A 25,073-nucleotide genomic window follows, 5' to 3' on the forward strand; every position below is an offset into this window, starting at 1 on the left:
CTGGGCTCCTGGATTTGAGTTTTCTGAAAGAGTTATGTGGAAGTAAAAAAAAAGGGGGGGGGGCCTTCTTGGACCCTGGACTTCAGTGGCAGATGGTCCAGGTTAGACTCACAGCTTCCCTGCGTGCAAACTGTGTTCACAGTGTAAACTTCTAACCTTCAGTTTAGACCCTTGGTTAATTTTCTTCTCAAGTGTGTTAATTTTGGAACATATACTATTTTCAATTTTCTCCATCTGTAGTCCTGACTGCGAATCTGGTGATTTTTTTTCCTTTTCTTTCATTAACTTGGTTAGAATTGTTCGAGTAGTATTGACTAGCTAAAGTGACAACCAGCATTTTATCACAGGCAAGCTTTATAGGAATGTTTTGTGTGAAGAAGGCTGATCGCTCTATACTGTTATCTATAATATCTTTATATTGTCATCTATTTCCATCTGCATACTACCTATATATTATCACCTATGTATTGTTCTGGCAGGTAACATTGGTAATTAAGAAAGCTTCTTGAATTTTTTTTTTTAAATGATGAGTGTGTGTCAAAACTCCCCACGTGTGTCCTGATACCCCAGTGATTGCTTTCTTCTTCTTCTGTTAAGATAATCGTGCATTGCTAGCATGTAGATTAACCATTAACTATCATCTTTTATAAATCTAAATCTAAGATGAATTTGTTTTTAATATTGTCAGGCCTGACTTGATCATATTTCACTTGGGATTTTTTTTTTCTTTTTCCTCTAAATCGGTAAGTGATATCCTTACTCGTTTTCGTGCAGGTTGTCTACGTCAGGATCACCAGGGCGACTTCTAATGAACTCTGTTGCTTGAAGGAGAGGCTGGCAGGGCTGGAGGACATGCTGAAGGAAATTCACCTCTCCCTGTCCCTGGTCCTGGTGTTTGCCTGTGGCGTGCTGTACCAGCTCACCCTGAGGTCTCAGTGTTTCTTTGCCTGTCTGCCCCCTTTCTCATTTCCACAGGAACTGGAAGGCCTCCTGAGGAGTGGACGAAGCATCGTGTTTATAGAGACCTCTCAAAGGGTGGAGCCACCTTCGCTGGTCTCCTGTGCTGTGGAGTCTGCTGCTAAAATCTATCCTGAGCATCCCATCATCTTCTTCATGAAAGGACTCAGTGACTCCGTACAGCTGACTTCAAATACCAGCTACCCAGCCTTCTCCCTCCTCTCGGCCATTAATAATGTTTTCTTGGTGCCTTTGGACATGGAAAGACTGTTCAAAGACACACCCTTGTTTTCGTGGTACACAAAAGTAAGTATTCAAATCATCAAGTCTGTGTTGGGTGGGAGAAACAGAACAAGTAAGAAATGGGTTCAATACTCTCACCGTAGACAGGCAAACAGAGGGTAAGGGCTCAGAGAGTTGAGTCCAGCACTCAGACTGCTGGGTTCCTGCTTGGCCGCTGTTCAGCCCGTGGTGTTCTAGTTCAGGTAAATGTCACTCTTGTTGGCAATTGCACTGGTTCCCTCTGCACAGAGGTTTGTGTCCTTGAGGCTCTTTGATATATGGGAGGCTTTTCTTAACTGAATGAATTTCACATCTTTTCTAGGTATATAGAGGCCTTATTTTTCATTATAACTTAAAGCCCACCTATGTTAAACCTTTTCAACACCTGAGGCAGAAATGAAGTGATATTTAAACCCAGAGTGATGTAGGTCGAAAATTGAGGAAGGGTTGGTGTCATGGTGCTCCACGAGATTGGGTTGTATTGAGATAGGATGGAGAAGCCACCGAACCCCTAGGAATCTGATGACCCTTCTCTTAGCAGTATGTCGTAACAAGGAAATAATGTTTCAGTGTGATGTTGGTCTTACAGAGGATGCTCAGTCGGATGGTGCTTAAGGGAGTTAAAGAACAGTTCTCCATTAGACATGGCTTAGCTAACCGTTAACTGACATCATATGGAAAGTATAATACAACCCAGAATGAGAGACTCCTCTTCATCCAGTTATTCAACCGACTCCAGCATTAAAAAGAACCGAGGAACCCTTTGTGGGAGACACACCAGTAAACCCACTACTTGGGAGTCGGAAGTATGAAGATCAGGGACTTAACGTCATCTTTCACTTCATAGCAAGTCGTAGGCTATCCTGGGTGACTTGAGATTCTGTTTCAAAGAGCAACAACAACAAAAATAACATCTTGGAACTAAAATTCTTTGGAACAAACCTTGGGTTGTGCTAAGATGGACCTAGACTTTGTGTCATATTAGATTTTAGGAGTACAGCGAGCACTGAGGTGCAGGGCCCTCAAGCATCCACTCCATCTGAGTCTGTAGGGCTCTGTGCTAGCGTGTGTAACTGTCATTTCCTAAGCACTGCTGGGATTGCTATGTAAACCCTGCAGGCAGTTGGAACTCTCGAAGAAGTCCAGAACCAGTATGGCCACTGTCCTCAGCCCTTCCTCTACTCACCCTTCCTCAGGTGGACAGCAGTCTAAAGCTCACATACAGGCAGGATTCCTCTTCGGCCTCTCTGAGGCTTCTTGTGTTCTATGTGTCTCTTTGTCCAGTCACAACCCTTACGATCCAAACGTATACTGATTATTTACCAAAATGTAGTCCCTTATGAACGAGTAAATATCTGGAGATAAGATGCTCAGGCTCAAGTTCATCTCCAACCCCCACACCCGGGGACAAATGACAAGAGCATCAGACCCTTCAATTTCTCATTTGAAACTTAGCATGCGCATGCATCCCATCTGTGAGGATTTGCATAAATCACAAAGTGCTCTCAGAACGATCACTGACATGGGTTGGCGATCGCTGTTTCTGAGGTTTCAGGAACTGCAAATGTCCAGATGGTTTTCAGCAACTATGAGGTTTTCTACAAAGATTTTGTGGGTTTCCTTCTGTTCTTCTTGGTAGAATCTTTTTCTCATTAATTAATTCATTCATTCATTTTACATCCTGATCATAGCTCCCCTCCCTCCTCTCAGTCACACCCTCACAATCCTCTCCCCCGATTACCCCCTCCACTTCTCCTCAGCGTACTGGGTCCCTCCCCCATGGGTTCTAGCCTGCACTAGGACAAGGTACATCCGCTCCCACTAAGGCCAGAAAAGACAGCCCAGCTAAGGAAAAGGGATCCAAAGGCAGACAATAGGGTCAGAGACAGCCCCCATTCCAATTGCTAAGGGACCCACATGAAGACCAAGCTATATATCTGCTACAAAGGTGTGGCAGGGAGTCTAGATGCAGCCCCTGCTTGCTCTTTGGTTAGTGGTTCAGTCTCTGTGAGCCCCCATGCGCCCAGGTTAGTAGACTCTGTAGGTCTCTCTATGTGTGCTTGACCCCTATGGCTCTCTCAATCCTCTGCCCCAACGCTTCTACAAGACTCTCAGAGCTCTGGCAAATGTTTGGCTGTGGGTCTCTGCATCTGTTTCCATCAGCTGCTGGATGAAGCCTCTCAGATGGCAATTGTGCCAGGCTCCTGTCTGCAAGTTTAGCAGAGTATCATGAAGAGTGTCAAGGGTTGGCTTTCACCATGGCATGGGTCTAAGTTGGGTCAGTCATTGGCTGGCCACTCTCTCAGTCTCTGCTCCATCTTTTTCCCTGCACATCTCGTAGGCAGGACTAATTTTAGGTCAAAGGTTTTGTGGGTGGGTAGGTGCCCTCCCTTCCTCTACTGGAAGTTCTGCCTGGCTGCAGGAGGTGGCCACTTTAGGCTCATAGTAGAATCTTCACTCAGTTTTTGACCAAGACCAAAGGTCCTTGATTTATCTTTTAATTGATATATTTAAATTCAGAAAAATATATTTGGTTTTTGTATTTGAATTCTTACCATGTCAAAGGGAAATACTGATATTATATTGATTTCTTTTTATTCCTCTGGGTTCCTCCTCCGTTCTGCTTGTATCTTAAAGCATTTATAATCATTCTTTCTGCCCACTCGCTCATCAACAAACCTAACATGTTTTTATCTGGAATATGGACCATGACCACTTCTGTCACCCCTACCAGGTTATCACCCTGGTCCAAGTCTGGATTAACTCAACAAGCTCCTAGCCTTCTTCTTTGCCCCTATTCTCCTCCAGTTCCCACCATCACCCCAGATTCTTGTCCACACAGTAGTCAAAGGGACCCTTGGAAAACTCAATCAGATTACATCACTCTTTTCTCCTCAACCTTCCAAATAATTTCAAACCTCAACCCCAATGGACATGATCTGACCCCCTTTCCTGTACCCTGATCTGTCCTCATTGCCCACCCCTCTGCCTCCCCCACTCTGCTTCTGCCTGGTAGCCAATATGCTTCTGCCTTAGGGCCCTTCTATTTGCTGACCGCTCCACTTAGAACTTTCTCCCCGATGTGTCTGAGGGGCACACATCTACATGAAAGTTTCCGCTGAAACCTAATGTTACATTGTGTGCTCTCTCACCCTCCATCGTCCCCTTGCCTGTCGTTCTGTTCTCTTCATAGTCCTTTTCAACACCAATGCAGTATGTGTTGTTCATTGTCGATCTCCTCCCAGTGGAGATGTTTGCCTGTTTGTTTGCTGCTGTGTTTTTAGCAGTGCTCCGTGCACAGTAAGTAGGTGTTCAGTGAATTTTATTGAAGTTCCAAGCAAACAAAGGCAGGTATGCAAGCATCCTCAGATTTTTTTCTTTTGTCAATTTCTCAATTAGTGTGTTGACTTTTTTTCCCTCCAAAGTATCAATCTTCAACATTTTGAGGACTTAAAATATCCATCCTTCTGGGGCTGGAGAGATGGCTCAGTGGTTAGGAGCACTGACTACTCTTCCAGAGGTCTTGAGTTCAATTCCCAGCAACCACATGGTGGCTCACAACCATCTGTAATGGGATCTGATACCCTCTTCTGGTGTGTCTGAAGACAGCTATAGTGTACTCACATTTAATAAATAAATGAATAAATAAATAAATAAATAAATAAATCTTTAAAAAAATTCCATCCTGTACAGCTTCGTGTTTGTGGTTATTGCAACCCACGTGGAAGAATGACTCACACTGCTCTTTGTGAAATTCCCCGCTGGATTCTGCTTCTACTTTTCCACTGCTTTGATGAAAGAAAACCATTTTTTGAAATCTTTAATGGCTGCTAAAAAAAAAAAATCTTCGCATTGCTACTGATTGCTACAAACTCTAGACTTCAAGGAAAATTCCCGGGGGGGGGGGTGGTGGTGGAGGGATGCACGGTAAAGGTAAATTGAAAATTTTACAATTTGGCTTGTGGTCAAATAGATTTGGCGAATCACCTTGTTGCATTCCTTCCTAGCCACCCTTCATGCTTGGAGACCCATTTGTCCCTGTTCCCACAGGTCAACGGCAGTACAGAGAAACACTGGCTACACGTCAGCTCTGACGCAGCCCGCCTGGCCATCATCTGGAAGTACGGAGGCATCTACATGGACACTGACATCATCTCCATTCAGCCCATCCCTGAGGAGAACTTCCTGGCAGCCCAGGGCTCCCGATACTCCAGTAACGGGGTATTTGGGTTCGTCCCCCACCACCCCTTCCTGTGGGCCTGCATGGAGAACTTTGTAGAACACTATGACTCGAGCATTTGGGGCAACCAAGGTCCCCAGTTGCTGACAAGGATGTTACGGGTGTGGTGTCATCTTAAAGACTTCCACGGGTTGGGTGACCTGAAGTGTTTGAATATTTCCTTCCTTCATCCCCAGAGATTTTACCCCATCCCTTATCCACAGTGGAAGCGCTACTACCAAGTGTGGGACAAAGAGCCCAGCTTCAATGAGTCCTATGCACTGCATTTGTGGAACTATATGAATAAAGAGGGCAGGACTGTGGTTAGAGGAAGCAAAACTCTGGTGGAAAATCTCTATCAAAAGCACTGTCCTAAGACTTATAGGGTTCTGATTCAAGGTGCAGAAGGGACAGTGTCCAAGAAGCCAGGCGCAGGTTCCAGGTAGAGAGATGTTGCTACTGTGGAAAAGTAGATGTTTCCTGGGCTGCCCCATTCTTGCTTGGTCTACATTGTCTCTAGGGGATGGGTGCTAATCCACATCCCCAGGATTAACTTTCCTGGCTATAACTGCATGCTTTCAAAGGAAAGCGGCTGCAAACACAGAAGTTGATTTATCCTTCATGGAAACAGCAAGTCTGGGGGCAGATAATTTAGGGCAGGGTGTTTGGGTTCCTCCCCCACTGTAAATTAACACTGGCCATTGGAAGCCCATGCCAGAATCTTTCTGTTTGTTTTCCTGCTGTCTATAGTCCATGCTCATGTGGCTGCTGGACCTGCAGCTCATCATTTGGGCTATTCCAGACAGTAGGATGACAGAAGAAGGAAAGAAAATGCATCTCATATGACTTTATGCATGTACGGTATAAGTGCAAATACCATGTATCCTTGTATCTCCCTTGGCTAGATTGTAGCTGCAAGAAAGGCTGGGAGGTAGCTAATAGCTCTGTTTACTGTTCTATTGTTATTAAATATTAAGATTAATTTTAACACGTGTCAGAATGAAGGGACCTGGCTGCTTGTTGTTTTGTTTTGATTTTTGAGATAGGGTCTCACTATGAAGATCAGGATAGTATCCAACTCACAGAGATCCTCCTGTCTCTACCTCCCTTATGCTGGGATTAAAGGCATGTGACATCCATCATACCTGGCTCTTGATTTAGACATTAATGTATTAATCCATTTTCTGTCACTATAACAAAATACCCAAACTGGGAAATTTATTAAGAAAAGAGATTTATAGAACTGGAGACTGAACTCTTGATCCAGATGACTCTGCTCTAGTGAAGCCGTCATGGAGAATGGCATCACAGTGACAGGAAACATGTAGAATATGATTACATGGTGAGTCAGAAAGCCAGAGAAGCTTAGGAACCAGTCGTGCCCCCTCCCCCCAATCCCTAGAGAGGTTGGTGTCAGAGGGAAGGTCTTGCTGTGTCTGTCCCAGGCAGGCCTCAAACTCTCAATCCTTTTTCCTAAGCCTCAGAGGACTGGGATTACAGGTATGTGCCACCATGGCCCACTCAGGCTTCCTCTTTTTATAGGAATTAACTGGAATCCCATCAAAAGTACATTAACTCCTTGTGATGGAATCCTCCCATGACATAGAGACTGGGCTGGAAATACACAAAACCATGTATAAACTACAGCAATGTTCATTAACTCATTAGCTCAGTACATACTAATTGATCTTCCTGGGTACCAAGCACTAATTTAGGGGGCAAAGATACAGGAGAACCAAGAAGTCTTGGTCCCAGCACATGTATCCTAATTACTGGTCACTTATCTTCAAGATACTATCTCCCTTCACAGACTGCCTTCCCCACACTTCCCCTTCCAACACACGCCTTTATCTTACTACCCCAGCTGTTGATTAAGAGCAAATTCTAAGTTCAAGCTATTTTAAGCTGCTTCGGCCATAGATGCAAATGAAATTGAATTTCTCCAGCATCATGTTGATCATATGTGATTTTTATTGTTCAATTATAAATAAACTCATTTCTGATTTTCAGGAGGCATGGAAAAAAAATTTTTTTTTCTGTAAGCAGTTTTCAGCCAAGATTTTCTAGAACGTTCCCCTTGATTGCTTGCTTTATGGAAAAATTTACTTTTTTTTTGTCCAAACACAAAATTGAGATGATGATGTCTGATGAAACTACATCCATCTATTGCCTCTCATTCTTAAATTTCCCTTTTCAGGAATCATGGCTCTGATAGTCTGATTAAAACAACTGGTGATCAAGGGTATGCAGAGAAACCCTGTCTCAAAAAATAAACAAAACCTCCCCCCAAAACAAAACAGATCCCCCCCAATAAAGCCCCCCCTCCAAATAAAGCCCCCCCTGGTGAGCTGGCGAGCTGGGCAAAGGTGCTTGCTGCCAAACTTGAGGGCTGAGTATGAGCCTTGGACCCAGGTACTGGAAGGAGAGAACCAACTCTTGCAAGTTGACCTTTGACCTCTACATGTGTGCTGTGGTATAGAAATGTGTGCACGCGTGCACACACATCTACACACCCACACCTACACCCCTCCCCACTCTACACACACACTGAATACATGTAAAAGAAACCAAATAACCTCAAACACTCCCAAGCCCTGTGTCCTGGCTCAGCCTGTTGGCTCTTATTGCTGTATCTGAGGAAAGCCCTCCAGCGAACATTCCTGAACACAAAAGTTTGGGAGACTTGAGGGAAAACACTTTAAACTTCTCAAAAATCTATACTGTTTCCAGGGAGACCAAATAGGTCAACAGCAATGTCACGCATATTTCTTTAGACTGGGTTGCATTTGTGTGTAGTTTTGAGGAGATAACGGTAACTTGGTGTTTATAGAGAGTCCTTTGTTTGCTGTAAAATGAGTTTTTGATTAATAAATATGGAAAATAAATTATTAACTTATATAAGAAGTACTATTTGTACAGTAGAAAGGAGTGACTTTAAAATGCTGTGGTGTTGGTTCTGAGGAAAACTGAGCAATGCAAATTTCCTTATTCATTTTGGAAAGGTTGATTGTTACCTATGTTTAACCAGATATATATTCTTATTCTTATTATGTAATATATGCAACAACAGGGTTTTTTATGTTGGGGTATTTTTCTATTTTTATTAATTTTTAACCACTCTGTATGTTAAGAACAATAATACTTTTAATAATATGTTACATTTTTAGTCTGTCAATTTTTGATTTTACTATTTATTAAAAATTAAAAAATTATTCTTTAGTAATTTCACACATGAATACATTTAGATTATATCTATCCTGTTGTTCTTGTCCTCCTCCTCCTCTTCCTCCTCCTCCTTCTCTTCCTTGTCTTCCTCTTTTTCCTCCTCCTCTTCCTCTTCTTCCTCTTCCTCCTCCTCTTCTTGTTTTTCTATCCACTGAATCCAGTTGGCGCTGCCTGTATGTGCATGGCTTTGGGCAGCATCCACTGAATCATGAGGAACCCATCACAGGCCATACAGCTAAAGAAAATGAACTCTCCCTATCCCAGAATCCACCAACTGACAATAGCTCCTCAGATCAAGCTGGGGCCTCATGAATCCCTTCCCTCTCCTGCTGGAGTGCTGCCTGGGTTGATCTTGGACCAGCAACCCCAGCTCTTGAAACTCATGAATGCTTTGGCCCTGTCATATCCAGAAGACAGTATTTCACAGCGATTTTCCTTGACCTCTGGCTCTTGAAATCTTTTGTCACTCGCGAGGCGGAGGTGGGTGGATCTCTGTGAAGCTGGAGGGCGGCCTGCCAGGTCTACACAATGAGCTTCAGGCCATCCAGGGCTACGTAACAAGACCATGCCTTAAAAATTAAAGAAATGAAAAAGAATTAAGTATTTGCTTAAACGACAATCTGATCCCATGACCCTTTAGCCAAGTAATGGTAGTCGGGGGTTATTTCTTAGTCAAGTTTGCTGTACCAGGCATGAGTGCTCTCCTCTGGCATGTACCTAAAGCTGCCTAAATCCAAGTTGTCAGCTACTTCCAACATGATATATTCATGTCATGATTGCGCCAATGGGCTTATCTTGCCAGAGTGATTATTATTGTAATTCATAAGGCCACAATAGGCACAGCAGGATACGACTATTGACCGTTTTTCTTCCCCAGCAGTCTGAAAAGCACCTTCTGGTACTGTGAACATAGCCAGCAAGCAGGGTTTTCCAGACCAGTACTACCTGATTTCCCCTATGCCCTAGGATCAGACTGTGGTGTTTCAGCAATTGGGTCTTACCATCAAGTTCTGGTGGGTAACCAAGAGCACTGTCAAGCTCTTCCACAGAGGCCTGGCCAGGCTATGCTCAAAGATTAGCTCATAGACAGGGTCTTAAGTGTAATTTCTGAATGCAGAAATTAGTATTAGTAATTTCTAATTACTAATAGCAGGTTTGGTGGTGGTCTCCTTGATCATGCTGGCACAGGGATTCTTGATTTGGGAGTTTAAGACAGTCATGTCTTTATTTTTATGAACTTTTAGTGTTTATAATTCTTTACAGTTATGAATATAGACCACAAGGCAGAGCAGTATTGGTAGCATCGGGCCAGCCTATGTCCTGTCATTTAACATCCTGGCCACTTTCGTATTGTGTTAAAGTCATAGCTATGTTGAACTATTATTTACACTCTTAGAAATCTTGATCAGGTGCATTTTGTGAATTAGATGCTGTATTTGCAATGCAAAGCCACCCTCAAGCTGGGAAAGATGAATTTCCTCCTAAATGACAGGAGTTCTAGGCAGAAAGTCACTGAGGTGGGTCTGTCCTGATCTCCATCTCCATCTCTGCCAGCCAAGTGAGTAACTGATCAGCCTGTCTTCTTCCTGGTCTTTTAGGCTTCTTTGAACCCTGCATTTCCATTGTTTTTTCAGAAGACATCCTTTCCCTGAGAAGAGAGTTCTCTTCTGGAAGGGAAAGATTTTCTTCAAAGTGATGTTTTCAGGGAAAGGCTAGATTGATATAAGCTCTAAATAATGAAATAAGCTCTAAATAACGAAGAGCCCCCCCCCCCCCGCCCCCCGCCCAGCTCCAGTCACTCCAGACAGGTGAGCATGCAGGCCTATTGTTGCTGGATTCTTGGATTTTTTTTTTTTTTTGAGACAGGGTTTCTCTGTGTAACAGACTTGACTGTCCTCACTCTGTAGACCAGACTTCCCTCAAACTCACAGAGATCAGCCTGCCTCTGCTTCCCGAGTCCTGAGATTAAAGGTGTGTACCACTACTGCCTGGCCAGATTCTTCAATTTTTCAAGAGAAATGACCAAAATAGGTTTTTGGGTAACATCTCCCTCTGACCACGTGTCTCCATATCCCTGCATCAGCAGCATGCAAACTCAACAAAGCACCTTTGACCTAAAGCAACCTCATAGATCATTAGTGGCCATGCTAGAGGTTTGGATGGGTGCTGGCTTCTTTGTTATAATGGCAGCAATTTTTGGGGATGCTCAGATATTTCTTACTGTTTCCTGTGGTCCCTGTGTGAGGTGTAGGGCAGGGTATATCTGTGATAAGATCTAAGCTGGGCCAAGAGTAGAAATAGAGCTCTAGACTGAGGAGATAAAGGGCAGCAGAGCAAGGTGGGAATCACAGCTACTAAAACCCAGTCAACGGTCACAACTCCAGAAGTTCAGGGTGGCAGTGATCTCGAGCCATTTTCCTCTCCCTGGATCTAGACATGGACTAACCAAGGGCTCCACTGTGGCTGCCATATTGATTGGATGGTGAGGCCTCAGCAGGTGACAGTTATTCAGTGCTTGTGATTTCTCACCAAAACAATCAATCAATCAAACAAACAAACAAACAAACACCAAACCTTGCACATGCTATGCAGTCAAGACTTTCCCGTATCAAATGTTGAACTGAGGCCCAGGGAAAAGGAAATAAATACCTGAGCATCTCATGTGTGGGAGGACAGCTGAAGATGGGGCTTAGGCTTTCGGCCAAGGTTAACCTGGGTCCATATCAAGTTTGCCTTAGCAAAGGAAGGCAACTGGTTTATACACAGGGAAAACTGAGGCTGGTGGAAATCACACACAACAAACGTACACACAGCTACCATCAGCTACCCTCTGTAAACTCTGAGGATTGTGGTGAGACAATAGCCAATAGGCAAGAATACTAAATGTGAGCCCAGAAGGACATACCATGGATGGCTCAGGCCTGAGCTGAGCCTAGGAATATTTTAGCTAATTCAGTGTTCATGAACAACGCCACTGATTTGAGTATATTTTTCCTACCGTACAGCTAAGAAAACTGAAGGTCACAGAGGTTAAAGGTGACATGTCCAGGGTTACAGAGCTTGGGGATGAGGAATATAGACTTGTCTTTGATTTCAAAGCCTGGGCACTTTGCTCTCAGCTAGTGAAGAGGGTATCTTGGTCAAAAGAGAAGAAAAGCATGATGTCCCACCGGAGGACCTGACTTATAGACAGCCTTTCTTGTTTCTTGTGTCTGATCCCATTTCCCCCCCCCCCCTTACACTTAAAACATTGTGCTAAAGTAGATGCAACATAAGATTCACTGTTTTAACCATTCTAGTATAAAATTCAGGACATTATACATCTACACTGTCATGTATCTGTCTCTACTAGCATCTCTGAAAGCATCTCACCATTCTTTCACACCTGAAACTTCTCACTCATCAAGAGTCACCTTAGTGACGTCCCCCCCCGCGCCCCCCCCCCATTGCTATGACTTCTAGTAACCACTCTCCAACCTTTGTCTCCATGAACTTGACTCTTCGTGGTTAAGCCCTGTAAGTGGAATCACATGTCCTTTTCCTTTTCCTTTGTAGCTTCTTTTACTTTGTATATCTGTTAGCTTTCTATGAGAGAATCTCCTGACTTCTTTCCTGAAGCAGGAGCTGGGATCTCACTCTCAAGGTCTCTACCTAATAACCGAAGTCTCCCTACTAGGCCTCGTCTCTTAATAGTCACACCAAACTCCCATAGCACCATGCTGGGGACCAAGACTTTACCACATGGACATTTGGGGACTCCTAACCAAACAATGTTAAGGATGGGGACTCCAGGAAGTGATGCAGTTATGAGAGTAGAGCCCTCCCAGCTGGATTCAGTGCCCTTACAGAAGAGTCTTTTGAGAACTACTAGATCCTTCTACCATGTTGATCAGGAAATAGGTGCTCAGCAGATGGGATCTGCTGATGCCTTGATCTTAGACTTCCCAGCTTCCAGGAGCAGGGCCAAGGGGTTTCTGTTTAGTCTGTAGCATTGTATCACAGTAGTCTAAGTGGACTAAGACAAACCTGGTTCATGTAGTGACACATGCCAGTATTTCCTTCCTCATTAAGGGTGAATGATATTCCATTGTATGTGTAAGCCACGTGTTCTTAGCTAATCAGCTGCCGATGGGCGCTTGGATTACTTCCACATTTTGGCTGTTGTAAATAATGTTATTATTTTATTGTACATTGTGTGTATGTGTGTGCGTGCGCGCACGCACATATCTGTATACACAGATGTCAGAGGACAACTTTCAGGAGTTGTTTCTTTCCACGGTGTGGGTTACAGGAATCCAATTCAGGATATCCGACTTGGTGACAAAGCCCTTTACCTGCTGAGCCATTTTGACAGCTTATTAAACACAAGTGTCCAAGAGTTTGTTTGGGGTCTTGCTTTAAGCTTCTTTGGATATAGATCTAGACATGCGCCTTATTTATTATTCTGTTGCTGAGACCCCATGACCAAGGCAACTCTTATGAAAAAGAAAAGTACTTAACTGGAGGCTTGCTTACAGTATCAGGGGCTTAGTCCATTTATCATAATTGCAGGGAGTATGGTAGCAGGCAGGCCTGGTGTTGGAGAAATAGTTAAGAGTTACATCCTGACCCACCTGACCTGTAAGGGTGGGTGGGCGAAGACTGGGTCTGACATGGGCGTTTTGAAACCTCAAAGCCCACCTCCAGTGACACACTTTCTCCAACCAGGCTACACCTTCTAATCCTTGTAATATTTTCAAATAGTGCTGAATCATGGCAAACCATTTTGTTTCCCACAGTGGCAGTACCATTCTGAATTCCCATCAATAACGCACAGAAATGTGAGTTTCTCCCCACCCTTGGCAACGTTTATTCCCAGGGCTTTTGTCCTTGCTGTCCCCAAGATGCAGAGCTTGGCATTTTGAAGCTGTGTTGAGAGAAAGGCCCTAAGATACAACAAACCCTCCTAGAACTTAAAGTCACAGAGATGAGAGTCCCAACGAGAAGGGGGCAGGGATCTATAATCAGGAGAGAAAATATAATACCCCCAACTCCTGCCCGAGCTTTCTGGGCAACGTTAATGGATAAGGGATTGCCATCTGATCAAATCGGAGCACACCTATGGGTCTCCTAATGTGGCTCAGGTCAAATTCCTTTAATTTTGCGGGCTTGCCAACAGTCGCTGCATCCTGCCACGGGCGAGATGTGAAGTGAAGGGATGGTGACAGAGTCTATCCTGCTGCTCATCAAGGCCTGGGAACTTGGATGCTGGATTTCCTTAACGAATTCAAAGCAGCACTCCCTCCTTCCCCCCAACCCCCCACTCCCTTGCAACTCTAAAAATAGCTGTTCCCGGGCTCTGGCGAGAGGCTCCGCCTCTGCTGTGGGTGGATGGGCTGGGGGTAGGGGTTGGGGTGGGAAGCACCGCAGACCCCAGGCCTGAGCTACTGGAGTGGAGAGAGGCGTAGGGTCTGCGCGGCTGGCAGCATCCTCGGGCTGCACTGTAGGAGATGGAGTGAGTCTGGACTTGCGGATGGGGTGAGTCGGGACGTGGGAACCTCTAAGACCTCCAGTCGCCGGCCCTTGTTCCGGGTGACCCCCAGACTGCCACAGGCCTCCCAGGAAAACTATGTCTGGAATCCAGCCGGGAGCCGCCGGAGGGAGCGCGGTTCCAGGCGGAGCTACTCGGCCCGCTGCGCGCGCAGGTTAAACCTTAGTAGCTGCGGTAGCCAAGCGAGGAATGGAGCTGCGTGGCCCAGGGTGCCTCACGACGTCCCGCTCCCTGTGCCTCCATCCCTTCATCCCAGCGGCTTCGGATTGTTCAGGACTGAGGTACCCTGCGGGGGAAGAGCTCGCATGCCTGGAGGCACGGAGGCACGGAATGGGGGATGTCTGACACCCAACCCTCGGCGTTTTCAGGAGTGTGGTCTTGGGAAATGCAGTTTTTGAAAACAGTAAAGCGATCTAAGGGACTGCAGATCCAAGTTCTGTAGGGAAGTGGGGTTCGGTTACTAACAAGATGACTTTTAAATAAAGATTGCGTGTCTAGGTTCCTCAGCTTCCGGTCTCGGGCTGAAGTTTAACGGGAGCACAGACTTAGGGGTGGATGAGAGTAGAAGTCCACAGGGCAAGAGTGTAGCAGGCAGGATCAGAGGACAGGGCCTGGTAGGATTGCCTTCACAACGGTCCTGAAGGACCCAGGGCCGGTGCTGTCCTGGCCATGTCTCCAGGAATTGGTTTCTAACAGGATTAGGCCTAGGGAGTGTGAGATGTTCCAACCCTGCTCTTCCATCTGTCTGTAAGTGTTCAGCAAGATGGTTACTTCCTTCTCCAAGGTGTGGTCTGGCAGGGGAAAACTACCCTGCTCAGAGAAGGTTGTCTGTCTGTCTGCTAGCACCAAGGGTCTGCTTGCTCCCTCCTGTGGAAATGGTTTTAGATCATTAAAGTATAGAACCTTCCTAATGCTGCAGGCCTTTAATACAGTTCCTCATGTTATAGTGATTCCCCCAGCCATAAAGTTATTTCATTCTGCTTCATAACTGTAATGTCGTTACGGTTATGAATTTGTTAATGTAAATATCGGTCATGAAAAATATCTGAGATTTCCCCAGGGGTCGCGACCCACAGGTTGAGAACCACTGTTTTAGATGCATGCCTTAAACTGGGAGCAGAAACCTTGTGCAGTTGTGAGCTGAACTTCTCTCATTTGTGCCACTCAGAACACTTAGGAAGAGAAGGGGAGCCCTTGGTAGGCAGTTCTGAATGTCCTGTGGTCACTTTGCAGAAGGGGCAGTTGTGGCCAGCAGGACTAGACAACCACTTGCCCCAACACTGGCCAGTCACTTGCCTGGTGATTGTAGTGACGGGGTCTGGTCCAGAATAAAGATGGAGAGGCTCTGTTAGGAAGCAACAGCGCTTTAATAGACAAGAAACCCCAGTACAGTCTGTTAGATTTCTTTCCGATGTGGAGCAGGTTTTGTTTGTTTTTGACACTTCTGTACCTGGGGACAATAGGTCGTGCTAGGCCTTATTCTCTAAGATATTCCCATGAGCCACCAGTCAAAGCCCACCTCCATTTTTGTTTTAAAGAAAAAAAAATTTGTGACACTAATTCATAGTAAGCTTTTATAATTTTTAAAAAAGAATTCTTTGAGAATTTCTCACATGTATTGTGATTATAGCCTGGCCCTCACTTCCCCATCCCCCTCCCCCCAACTTTGAGACCTCCTCCCCCAGTCCAATTTTCTTGTCCCACTACTTGTGTTTATTTGTTTGTTTGTTTTTTGATGGAGACCTGGCTGGCCTGGAACTCACAGAGATCCACCTGCCTCTGCCTCTCCAGTGCTGGGATTAAAGGCAATCGCCACCACTGCCCGACTGTCCTACCATAGGGTCTGCCCTGGAATATGATTGTCCTATCAGGGGTCCCTTAAGTCCTTGGAGCTGGTGATGTAGCTCAGTGGTAGGGCTCTTACTTAGTGAGGCCCTGCATTATGTCCCTCCCAGCACATCCACACCAACAAGCAGTTAAGAGGAAGCTGTTTTAAAGTTGCTAGGCAGAGTGGGCCTCTGCTGTGAATCTCTCTCTTGCTGCTTGGAAGTTCTGAGAGCGGATGCAGCCCCTGGACTAGACAGTTAAGAGTGGAAATGGATCCTCGTTTTTAATTTTTAAAAACATTTACTTAATAAAACAAGAGACCCTAAGAGCGAGACCAGGGTCTGTAAAAGAAGTCTGGAAAATCCCAGATCCCTCTCATTTCCATCAGGGGCTCCCGTGCTCCCTTGCCTCTGCTCTGTGGAGAGCATGTTTGCAAACTGTGGGAAGGTTTCCTTGGCAGCCCTGACAATTAGCTCTAATGATAAGCCTGGAGTTCCCCAGGGCAGGCGCTGTGGAGGTAGCTTGGAAGCTAGGGCAAGTTTGTCAATGATTGCCCACAGCCCCTTAGAAGCCTGGCACCTTCCAAACTTTCCTCTTAGTTTCATTTTTGAGGAAGAAAAAGAGACAGTAAAATATGGAGATGCAATTTAAATGAGAGGAACAAACAAACAAACAAACAAACCCAAACCCCAGATGTTTGGACAATATTATCTTTGGCAGAATTCAGGTGAGCAGAAGAGCCTCGCAGCTTCTGGGATTTGTTTCCCCATGGGACTGGTGACTTGGGAGGTAGTCAACACTGCCTGTCTGAGTGTGGAATTGCTGCAGGGGGCAGTGAACGCTCTCAGTAATGGAGCAGGCGTGCTCACTAGCGCAAAGCTCCATTTGAATCACTCACTCAGCATAAAGTAGGAGTAGGGAGTTTCCCTGGACCCCGTCGAGACCTGTAGAGGCAGGTAAGAGCCTCAGCTTTCCTAATGACGGTGAATCATCTCTGCCTTGTGTTCCTAGTCCCACATGTGGGAAAACAGTCTACTGATAACTCAGTCTGGAGAAGGCTGGCGTTCCTGCCCCTGGGGTGCGTGGTTTCTTGGTAACCAGCAACATAGTCATGTGGCTTTGTCTTCTACCCATACCTACCAGGAAGCCAGCTTTGTAGCCGAGATACACTGAGGGTTTATGGTCTCCAGCACTGGCCCTGTCATGATTTGCTGTGAACCCTGGCAGCCCCTCCATTCTGCACGAGAAGCCTCAGGTATTTACACAATGAAACAATCTTGTATCATTCCTACGCCACCTCTGCCATTGTTGGGAGGGCGGTTGGTATGACTCGGATTTGTGGAGTCAGACAGAAATAGCATCTTTTAAGTCTGGTGTTGCCTGGTGTGGTGGGGAACGCCTTTAATCCCGGCACTTGGGAGGCAGAGGCAGGCGGATTTCTGAGTTCGAGGCCAGCCTGGTCTACAGAGTGAGTTCCAGGAGAGCCAGAGCTATTCAGAGAGACCCTGTCTCGAAAAAACAAAAACAAAAAAAGTCTGATGCTGAGCCTGGCATGTAGGCGCTTGATAAATGATAGCTGCTCTCCTCAGATCATCATCTATAGGAATTCCCACCCTCCTCGTCTACCCTTTGAAGCCAGAAGCCCCAGACTTCCAGGAACCAAACCTAACCCAAGGCTTAGGAATCATTTGCTGACATGGACCCGAGTTGCTCCATGCTCTGGGGTCCCAGAGAAGAGCCAGGAAATTTGGACACTGGTGACAGTCAAGATGAACAGAGCTTTGAAGCACGTGTCCATCTTGAGGAGGAGCAGAAGGAAATACCAGGGGGTCCTCTATACTGAGGGGCAGCAGAAGCAGAAGCAGTGGCTGACAGCCCAAGACTGAGAAGTTGTATTGCTTGGGTTTGAATCTAGCTTCTAGACCTTGGGCAAACATCCTTTTTTTTTTCCCTCTGTGACTCAGACGTGATGGCAGCCCTTTAGGAATTGTCCTTTTAAAATACACTTTTATTTTATGTGTATGTATGTATGTGCACCACATTCCTGCCTAATGCCTGCAGAGGCCAGAAGATATCAGATTCTCTGGAGCTGGAGTTATAGACAGTTGTGAGCTGTCATGAGGGTGCTGGGATTCGAACCCGGGTCCTCTGTAAGAGTAGCTAGTCCTCTTAACTGCTGAACTAGCCTCTAGCCTCTAGGAATTGTTTTGAGAAATACTCTCCCTATTGCCATAATTCTCAGCACTCTACTACAGAGGGTTTTTCTTTTACTGCTTTCTGCCTTGGTGTTTGTTGGTGTGTGTGTGTGTGTGTGTGTGTGTGTGTGTGATGTAGAGGAGGGGGTATGGCATGCTGTGGAGGTCGGAGGAAAACTTCATGGAGTCAGTTTCCCCTCCCACCTTTATGGGGGTCCCAGGGCTGTAGCTCAGGTCATCAGAATTCTGTGGTATATACTTTCCCCTGATGAATGGGAGGCTCTCCACCTTGGTTATTGGAGACAGGGTCCCTTGCTGAACCCAGAGCTCACTAATTGGCTAGATTGGCCGTGTTTGTCTCCTGCTAGGGTTACATGTGCGTGCTACTGTGCTTGGCTTTTATGTGTGTTCTAGGGAATGCAAATGCAGGCTTTTATGCATCTGGGGGCAGGCACCTTACCAACTGTACTGCCTTCTAGCCCTGGTTCTGGGTTCTAACCCATTCTCGGTGATGCCACTGTCGTTGGCTAAGGAAGTGGAGGAATCTGAGAATCATGGCTTTACTGAGTCCTAGACAGAAAGGCAGAGAATCAGCCTGTCATCAAGTGTGCTGTGAAGTTTCTGTCCTACTTGGCATTTCTTGTATTTGATGCAACTTTCTAGGCACTGTTGGAAGTTGGGTTTGAAATATAAGCAGTTTTGGACCCAGAGTTGGGTCCTAAAGTCTCAAGAGGCAGAAAGGACCTGGCTACTTGGGGATAGCCAAGGCTCAGTCAAGAGCAGGCCCAGAGTAGCTGAAGCAGTGGGTGTATGAGCTCAGCCTCAGGAGATCACAGGACTGAGAGATGGTTCATAGGTGAACAGTGGATGAAACGTCAGGGGGTACCTGGACCCCTGCCTTAAAGGAAAGGAGGAGGAATAGTCATTATTGAACGGGAAGGCTGGCAGGAGCGACCAGAGGTAGGGGGAGAGTGGAGCGAGCCGGTGATGGAGAGCTGTGGCCTTATCGTTAGAGGGAGAACTGTTGGCACACACCGGAGGCCAAAGCTTAAATAGTTAAAGAGCGAGGTTCTCAGGCCCATGAGGGCAGGAAGTGGGTGTCCTGTTACCCTTGTACACAGCATGCCTGGTTACCTGCTGTTGTCAGAGGCATGGCTTGTTGTGAGCAACTGTCTCTGAGGCTCTGGTGGTGAGGCTGCAACCTGGAGCTAAGCATGGTGAGTGCCGTGTCAGCCACCTCCTGTTTCGATGGCTACCTGACACATTGTATGGGGTAGAAATGTAGTCAGTCGTCTTATGCTGGGTGATGTTGTTTTGGGAGGAGTGTCTGAGAAAGGAAGGGGAGGGATACCAACTGCAAAGCTAGGCTCAGGGCAGCCTGGGGCCATTCTGAGGAGCATCCAAAGAGGTCTGCAGCCAGTAGTCACACTGAATCCCAAAGCGGGGAGCAGGGATGTGGGCAATACATTACACAGTACCTACAATACTAACAGTGGGCTAAGTTCAAACAGGCATACAGTAAAGAGGGAGACTTTATGAATGGATGAATTTAGAGGCTTAAGGGAAAAGGGGGCCAGCCTCTGGTCAAAGCGAATCTTCCAGGAGGAGAGCCTTACCATGGCTGAATAGTTCAACCTCTGTAGCTGTTTGTAGCTGAACGTCTACAGACTTCAGAGGCAGGTAGGTGCATGCTTACCTGCAATTCAGCTCTGGTTTCCCTAGTGGGGGAAGGCCATACTCCCCATTCAGATTCCAGTTTGGTTTGTGGAATTGGGATAATGGTAGGTACCATATCTATTTGTAAATCCATACTTAGAGATTGCATGCAGCACGCCAGTGTTACCTCTGAGCCTGTCCCCTGCCCCCGACTCCTTCTCATAGTCCCTGGGAAGCTGATAGAGCTGGCCTGGTCATTGTCACTGTCTTCCCGAGGACAGCAGTTCAGAGGGGACAGGACCTTTCCTTTCCCCCTCCTCTGCCCACTTAGACCCACTGTTTCTTCAAGGCTTTTTGTTGTTGTTGTTAGTTTTATGACCTTTTTGTGTTCTTACTTTTGTCGTTGTTGTAACAAATAGCTATTTGACAAGAGTAGTTTAAGGAAGGGAGGGCCTCTTTTGGCTGATGATTGACATATAGTCCCTCATGCTGATGGGAAATGGTGGTAGGGGTGTGAGGTAGCTAATCACTGCTTCCACACTCAGGATGCAAGAGAATGAATTCTGCCCTACTCAGGCTGGGACTCATGTGGGTGTGGCTTTGCTCCTGGGATAAAGCTCTCTGGAAACACCCTCATAGATAAGCTGAGAGGTGTGTCTCCTAGGTGACTCCAATCCCAGTCAAGTTGACAAGGACTAAGACACTTTTCTTCTCTGCCTTTGGATTGAATTTAAGTGACAGGATCACACAGGCTGGGGAGAACTTGATAAATGGGGAGGTGTGTATCTTTTCTCATTTTAGTCTCAGTCTGCAGGGGCCAAAACTATTCTTGGAGGAACGCTGCTTACTGGCTTGCTCCAATCGCTTGCTGAGTTTGCTTTCTTATACACTCCAGGATCTTGTGTCCAGAAGTCGTACCACCCATAGTAGGTGGGACCATCCACATCCATCATCAATTAAGAAAATGCCCTACAGGCTAGGCTTGCCTCTAGACTGATCTTATGGAGACATTTCTTAATTGTGTTTCCTTACTCTCAGATGATTCCAGCTTCTGGCAATTTGACCAAAAACTTTCAAGCATATCTCCCAAGAGTACAGCAAATAGAGCCTGTGTCTTATGGCAAAAACAACAATAACAACAACAACAACAACAAGCCAAAGCTCTTTTCTCTTGCCCAGTGGTTCCCAACCTTCCCAATGCTGCAACCCCTTCTTAATACAGTTCCTCGTGTTGTGCTGACCCCCAAACAAAATTATTTCATTGCTACTTCATAACTATAATTTTGGTACAGTTATGGATTATAATGTAAATATCTGATATTCAGGGTATCTGATATGTGACCCTTAAAGGGGTCGAGACCAAAAGGTTGAGAACGACTGCTCTAACCTGTTAATGGGCTTGGAATGAAGGTCCCCATTAGAGCGTTTGCCTAGCAGGCATAAGGCCTTGTGTGTAATCCACAATGCAGGGGAAAAAAAACAACAGATAAACAAACAGGTTCATCGTAGACTGAGCACAATTTATGCAGACACATAGCAGCAGCTTTCTTAAGCCCCTCTTGACTGGGCTGGATATTGTTTCAGTTACAATCCACCAGAAATAACGTAGTCACATGATCACACTTTGCTGCAGGGGATGCTGGGAAATGTAGTCCACACATATTGTAGAATGGGGTATATGGGAAGACACTGCTGTGGTAATCGATGGCTCTGCCCTTCCTGGAGAGTTGTTGGACTTTATCCCAACTATAGCATTGCAGAAAAACCCTCTCATACATTTGACAAAATTCTTTGCCAGACGCTACCACAGTTGCTCTGTTGAAGAGGGCATCAGATCTCATTACGGATGGTTGTGAGCCACCATGTGGTTGCTGGGATTTGAACTCGGGGCCTTTGGAAGAGCAGCCAGTGCTCGTAACCTCTGAGCCATCTCTCCAGCCCCCCAGACTTGGGAGTTTTAAGAAGAAGAGATTTGTCCAAGGCAGAGGATTTAGATTTCTGTGCAAGGGAAGGCTCACCTTTCCTTCCCACTCAGTAGCCAGGTTGGCATAGTACATCATACTGAGCGGCTGCTCTACAGACAACCTCACTGTGTCCTCTAAGGTTTTGCTGAGTGGGAATATGGAAGGTACAACCATTTGAACTTCATGTAACTTGGATTCTTCTATTTTCCAGGTCCTCTTTCAGCTCCTTGGCCCGTGGTCCTGGTGGCATTCTACCCCTGTGGTCAGCCCAGAGCCTCTCCTGCCCATGCAGTACCCAGCAGCCACTGCTGAAGGCCTTAGTGGCCCACTGTCCGGGGCCTACACGCTTCCCGCCTTCAAGTTCCAGCCTCGCCGTGAGAGCATAGACTGGAGACGAATCAGTGCCGTGGACGTGGACCGTGTGGCCCGGGAGCTGGACGTGGCCACGCTGCAGGAGAACATTGCTGGCGTCACCTTCTGTAACCTGGACGGGGAGGTGTGCAACCACTGTAGGCAGCCGGTGGACCCGGTGCTGCTCAAGGTACTGCGCCTGGCACAGCTCATCATTGAGTACCTGCTGCATTGCCAGGACTGCCTGAGTGCCAGCGTAGCGCAGCTGGAAGCACGGCTGCAGGCCAGCCTGGGCCAGCAGCAGCGTGGCCAGCAGGAGCTGGGTCGCCAAGCCGATGAGCTCAAGGGCGTTCGGGAGGAGAGCCGGCGTAGGCGAAAGATGATCAGCACCCTGCAGCAGCTGCTTCTGCAGACGAGTGCCCACAGCTACCACACGGTGAGGAATCTTTGCTGAGGGGAGCCTGGGCTGTGCACCTGAGGCACCAGGGCAGCTGAGTGGCACTGCCTTGGGCCACACAAGTACTGGAGGCCATTCTCATTAGTTAGGAGCAGATATTAAAGATGATGTTCTGAGAGTCTGAGGATTCTTAATTGAGTTCTATGCAGTGTAAGTGTAGAATGGGTGTCTGAGAGGAGTGTATAGGGTAATGTATACAAGTACTCCTGTGCATGCATGTGTGGTGTGTAAAAGTGTGACTATATGATGTTTGCATCTGTGCATGTGGGTGTGTTAAATGTATATATGTGTATATATATGCATATATACATATATATGTATATATATAAATGCTTGAAGGGTCTATGATATCTGTGTCTGTAGCATATGTCTTGTATAATCTGTGCTTGTACTGACTTACCATAATGGACCCAGCTAAGAAGTGTAATATAAAGATATATTTATGGTGTGTGTCTTTGAGGGAGTGAAGGATGAGTATGTCTGTCTGTACATATAAAGACTGTAATGATGTGTATGTGAATGGATGAAGGCTATGTAGTATATGTGCCTAAGGATGTGAGTATGGAAGGTGGTGTGTTTGCACATGTATAAGAATGGAGAGTTTGTAGGCGTGCAGAGTGCCCTGTGTAAAGGCAGGCGTGTGGAGGCAGGTGGATGATCACTAAGTATGTGGTGTGGTATACGGAGGCGGGCTCACTTTAGAAAAACGACTTCATCGTTCAGACATAGTTCATGACTCCACTGCACAAGAAAAGGAGGCTGAGACATCTAACCTGGCCAGGCTTTAGAATGTAGTTACAGTCTATGCTAAGTTGGGTTTTCAGGGGATCCCTAGTTTGGGGACAAGGTTGTTAGTGTGGAACGGGACAGTAAAATGATTTGCACAATGTCCCCTGTTCCACCCAACTTACATTCCTCTTCCAACTAGAGGTTTGTTTCTGTCACGTCAAGTCTGTCAGTTCAGGTACCATCTATTGAGACTGTACTGGAATCGATGGCAAAGTTCCTATAGAAGCTGGCTATATTTAGGAACCCAGGACTGGTATGGAATGACAGTTACCGGTGATCCAGTTCTTTATCTCTTGCTTTGCCAGTCTTATTATGTGTCTCATGGCCTAAGACAGTTGCTTGATTCCATCCTTCAAGTCCACTAACTCCTTGGAGTTACATTCCTTGCCAGCTTTTTCTTTTTCTTTTTCTTTTTTTTTTTTTTTTTTTTTTTTTTTTAGGCTGGATCTCATGATGTAGCCCTAGCTGGGCTGGAACTTGTTATGTATATCAGACTGGCCTTAAACTCACAGAGATCTGCCTGTCTCTGCCTACTAAGCGCTCCAATTAAAGTTATGTTCTCCACTGGGGCTTTTTAAAAAAAGTCACCCTCAGAAATGCACTGTTTCTGCTCATAGATAGTGACTAGAACTTAGTGACATGGTTATATTCGGTTGTAATAGGGGCTGGGACACATGGTGGTATTGGCCTCATAGTTGACTAAAAATCAGGATTCCTGTTTGCTTTCCCTTCCCACTCCCATCGTTCTTTCTGTCTTTCTGTGGTGTTGGGGAATTGAACTTAGGGTCTCACCCACTCCCGGCCCTTCAAATTCATTTTATTTCTGAGGCAGCCCATGGACCCTGTGGAGGTAGAGTTTCACTACAGGATATTTCCACACTGTCTGGGGGATCTAATCTGGCCCTTCCAATTGCTTTTCTTCTGTGTAGTGCCATTTGTGTGACAAGACCTTCATGAATGCCACCTTTCTCCGGGGCCACATCCAGCGCAGGCATGCAGGCATGGCAGACGTTGGTGAGTTCAGGCTTCATCGGGGAACTGCTGGGCAAGGATTTGGTGTGTGGGGCCCATGCGCGTGGACCTGCTCTTAGCGATCCCACATGGTGCCCTGTGCAGTCTTGCCTGTGTAGGGGACAAGAGGCATCAGACAGGTAGGTTTAGTTTTAGTTTTCCATGAACAGTGGCCAGTACTTAGCCTCTGGCTTGTGCCCTTCACTGTGTGTGGAGCAGACAGTGACTCATAAGGGCCTTTAGCCTCCCTGTAGCCTCATCTGTAGCAATCCGAGGCTGACTGGGACAAATGAGCAGTCAGACCAGTTCTCTGGCTGTTCTGTGTACGGAGCTTATCACGACTTAATCACTTTATTTAATTGTACCATTTCAGATTCCAAAAGGAGTAACAAGGCTTTGTGCTGTCCTTGTAAAGTTATATGTGCTTTTTGCGTTCAACAGAAGTGTCTGTACAATGAAGTAACCGCATAACATACATATAAAGTTCTCATTAAGGGAAACATTGTTATTTCCTATCATTGTAATCCTCTTACATTTTTTTTTGCAGTGGAGAATGTAGCTCAGTAATATAGGACTTGCTTGTATGCAGTGTAGTTCTAGGTTCAGTTCT

General features: G+C 46.0%; 2 protein-coding genes across 5 annotated transcripts in view; both read left to right on the plus strand.

Annotated features, from left to right (window-relative positions):
- The first annotated feature begins 852 nt into the window (after positions 1–852).
- A4gnt (alpha-1,4-N-acetylglucosaminyltransferase) lies at positions 853–5,904 on the plus strand. Its single transcript, XM_021173405.2, has 2 exons — positions 853–1,263; positions 5,290–5,904. The coding sequence occupies exons 1-2, from the start codon at positions 853–855 to the stop codon at positions 5,902–5,904; spliced, it is 1,026 nt and encodes a 341-aa protein (XP_021029064.1).
- Positions 5,905–14,100: 8,196 nt separating this feature from the next.
- Dzip1l (DAZ interacting zinc finger protein 1 like) overlaps positions 14,101–25,073 on the plus strand; it is a 39,446-nt gene continuing 28,473 nt past the window's right edge. For 2 of the 4 annotated variants that reach the window (XM_085827942.1, XM_085827943.1), the window contains exons 1-3: positions 19,421–19,452; positions 22,067–22,642; positions 24,382–24,466. In XM_085827942.1, the coding sequence (XP_085684068.1) occupies positions 19,450–19,452; positions 22,067–22,642; positions 24,382–24,466 (664 nt within the window). In that variant the 5' untranslated portion in view covers positions 19,421–19,449. Of the gene's footprint in view, positions 14,201–14,410; positions 14,495–17,183; positions 17,296–19,420; positions 19,453–22,066; positions 22,643–24,381; positions 24,467–25,073 lie in introns of those variants that run through there. The other 2 variants (XM_021173016.3, XM_029481110.2) reach the window with 2 other exon arrangements.

This window comes from Mus caroli, unplaced genomic scaffold (genome assembly GCF_978045245.1).
Source record: "Mus caroli unplaced genomic scaffold, Mus_caroli_1 scaffold_11, whole genome shotgun sequence".
Lineage (NCBI taxonomy): Eukaryota > Metazoa > Chordata > Mammalia > Rodentia > Muridae > Mus > Mus caroli.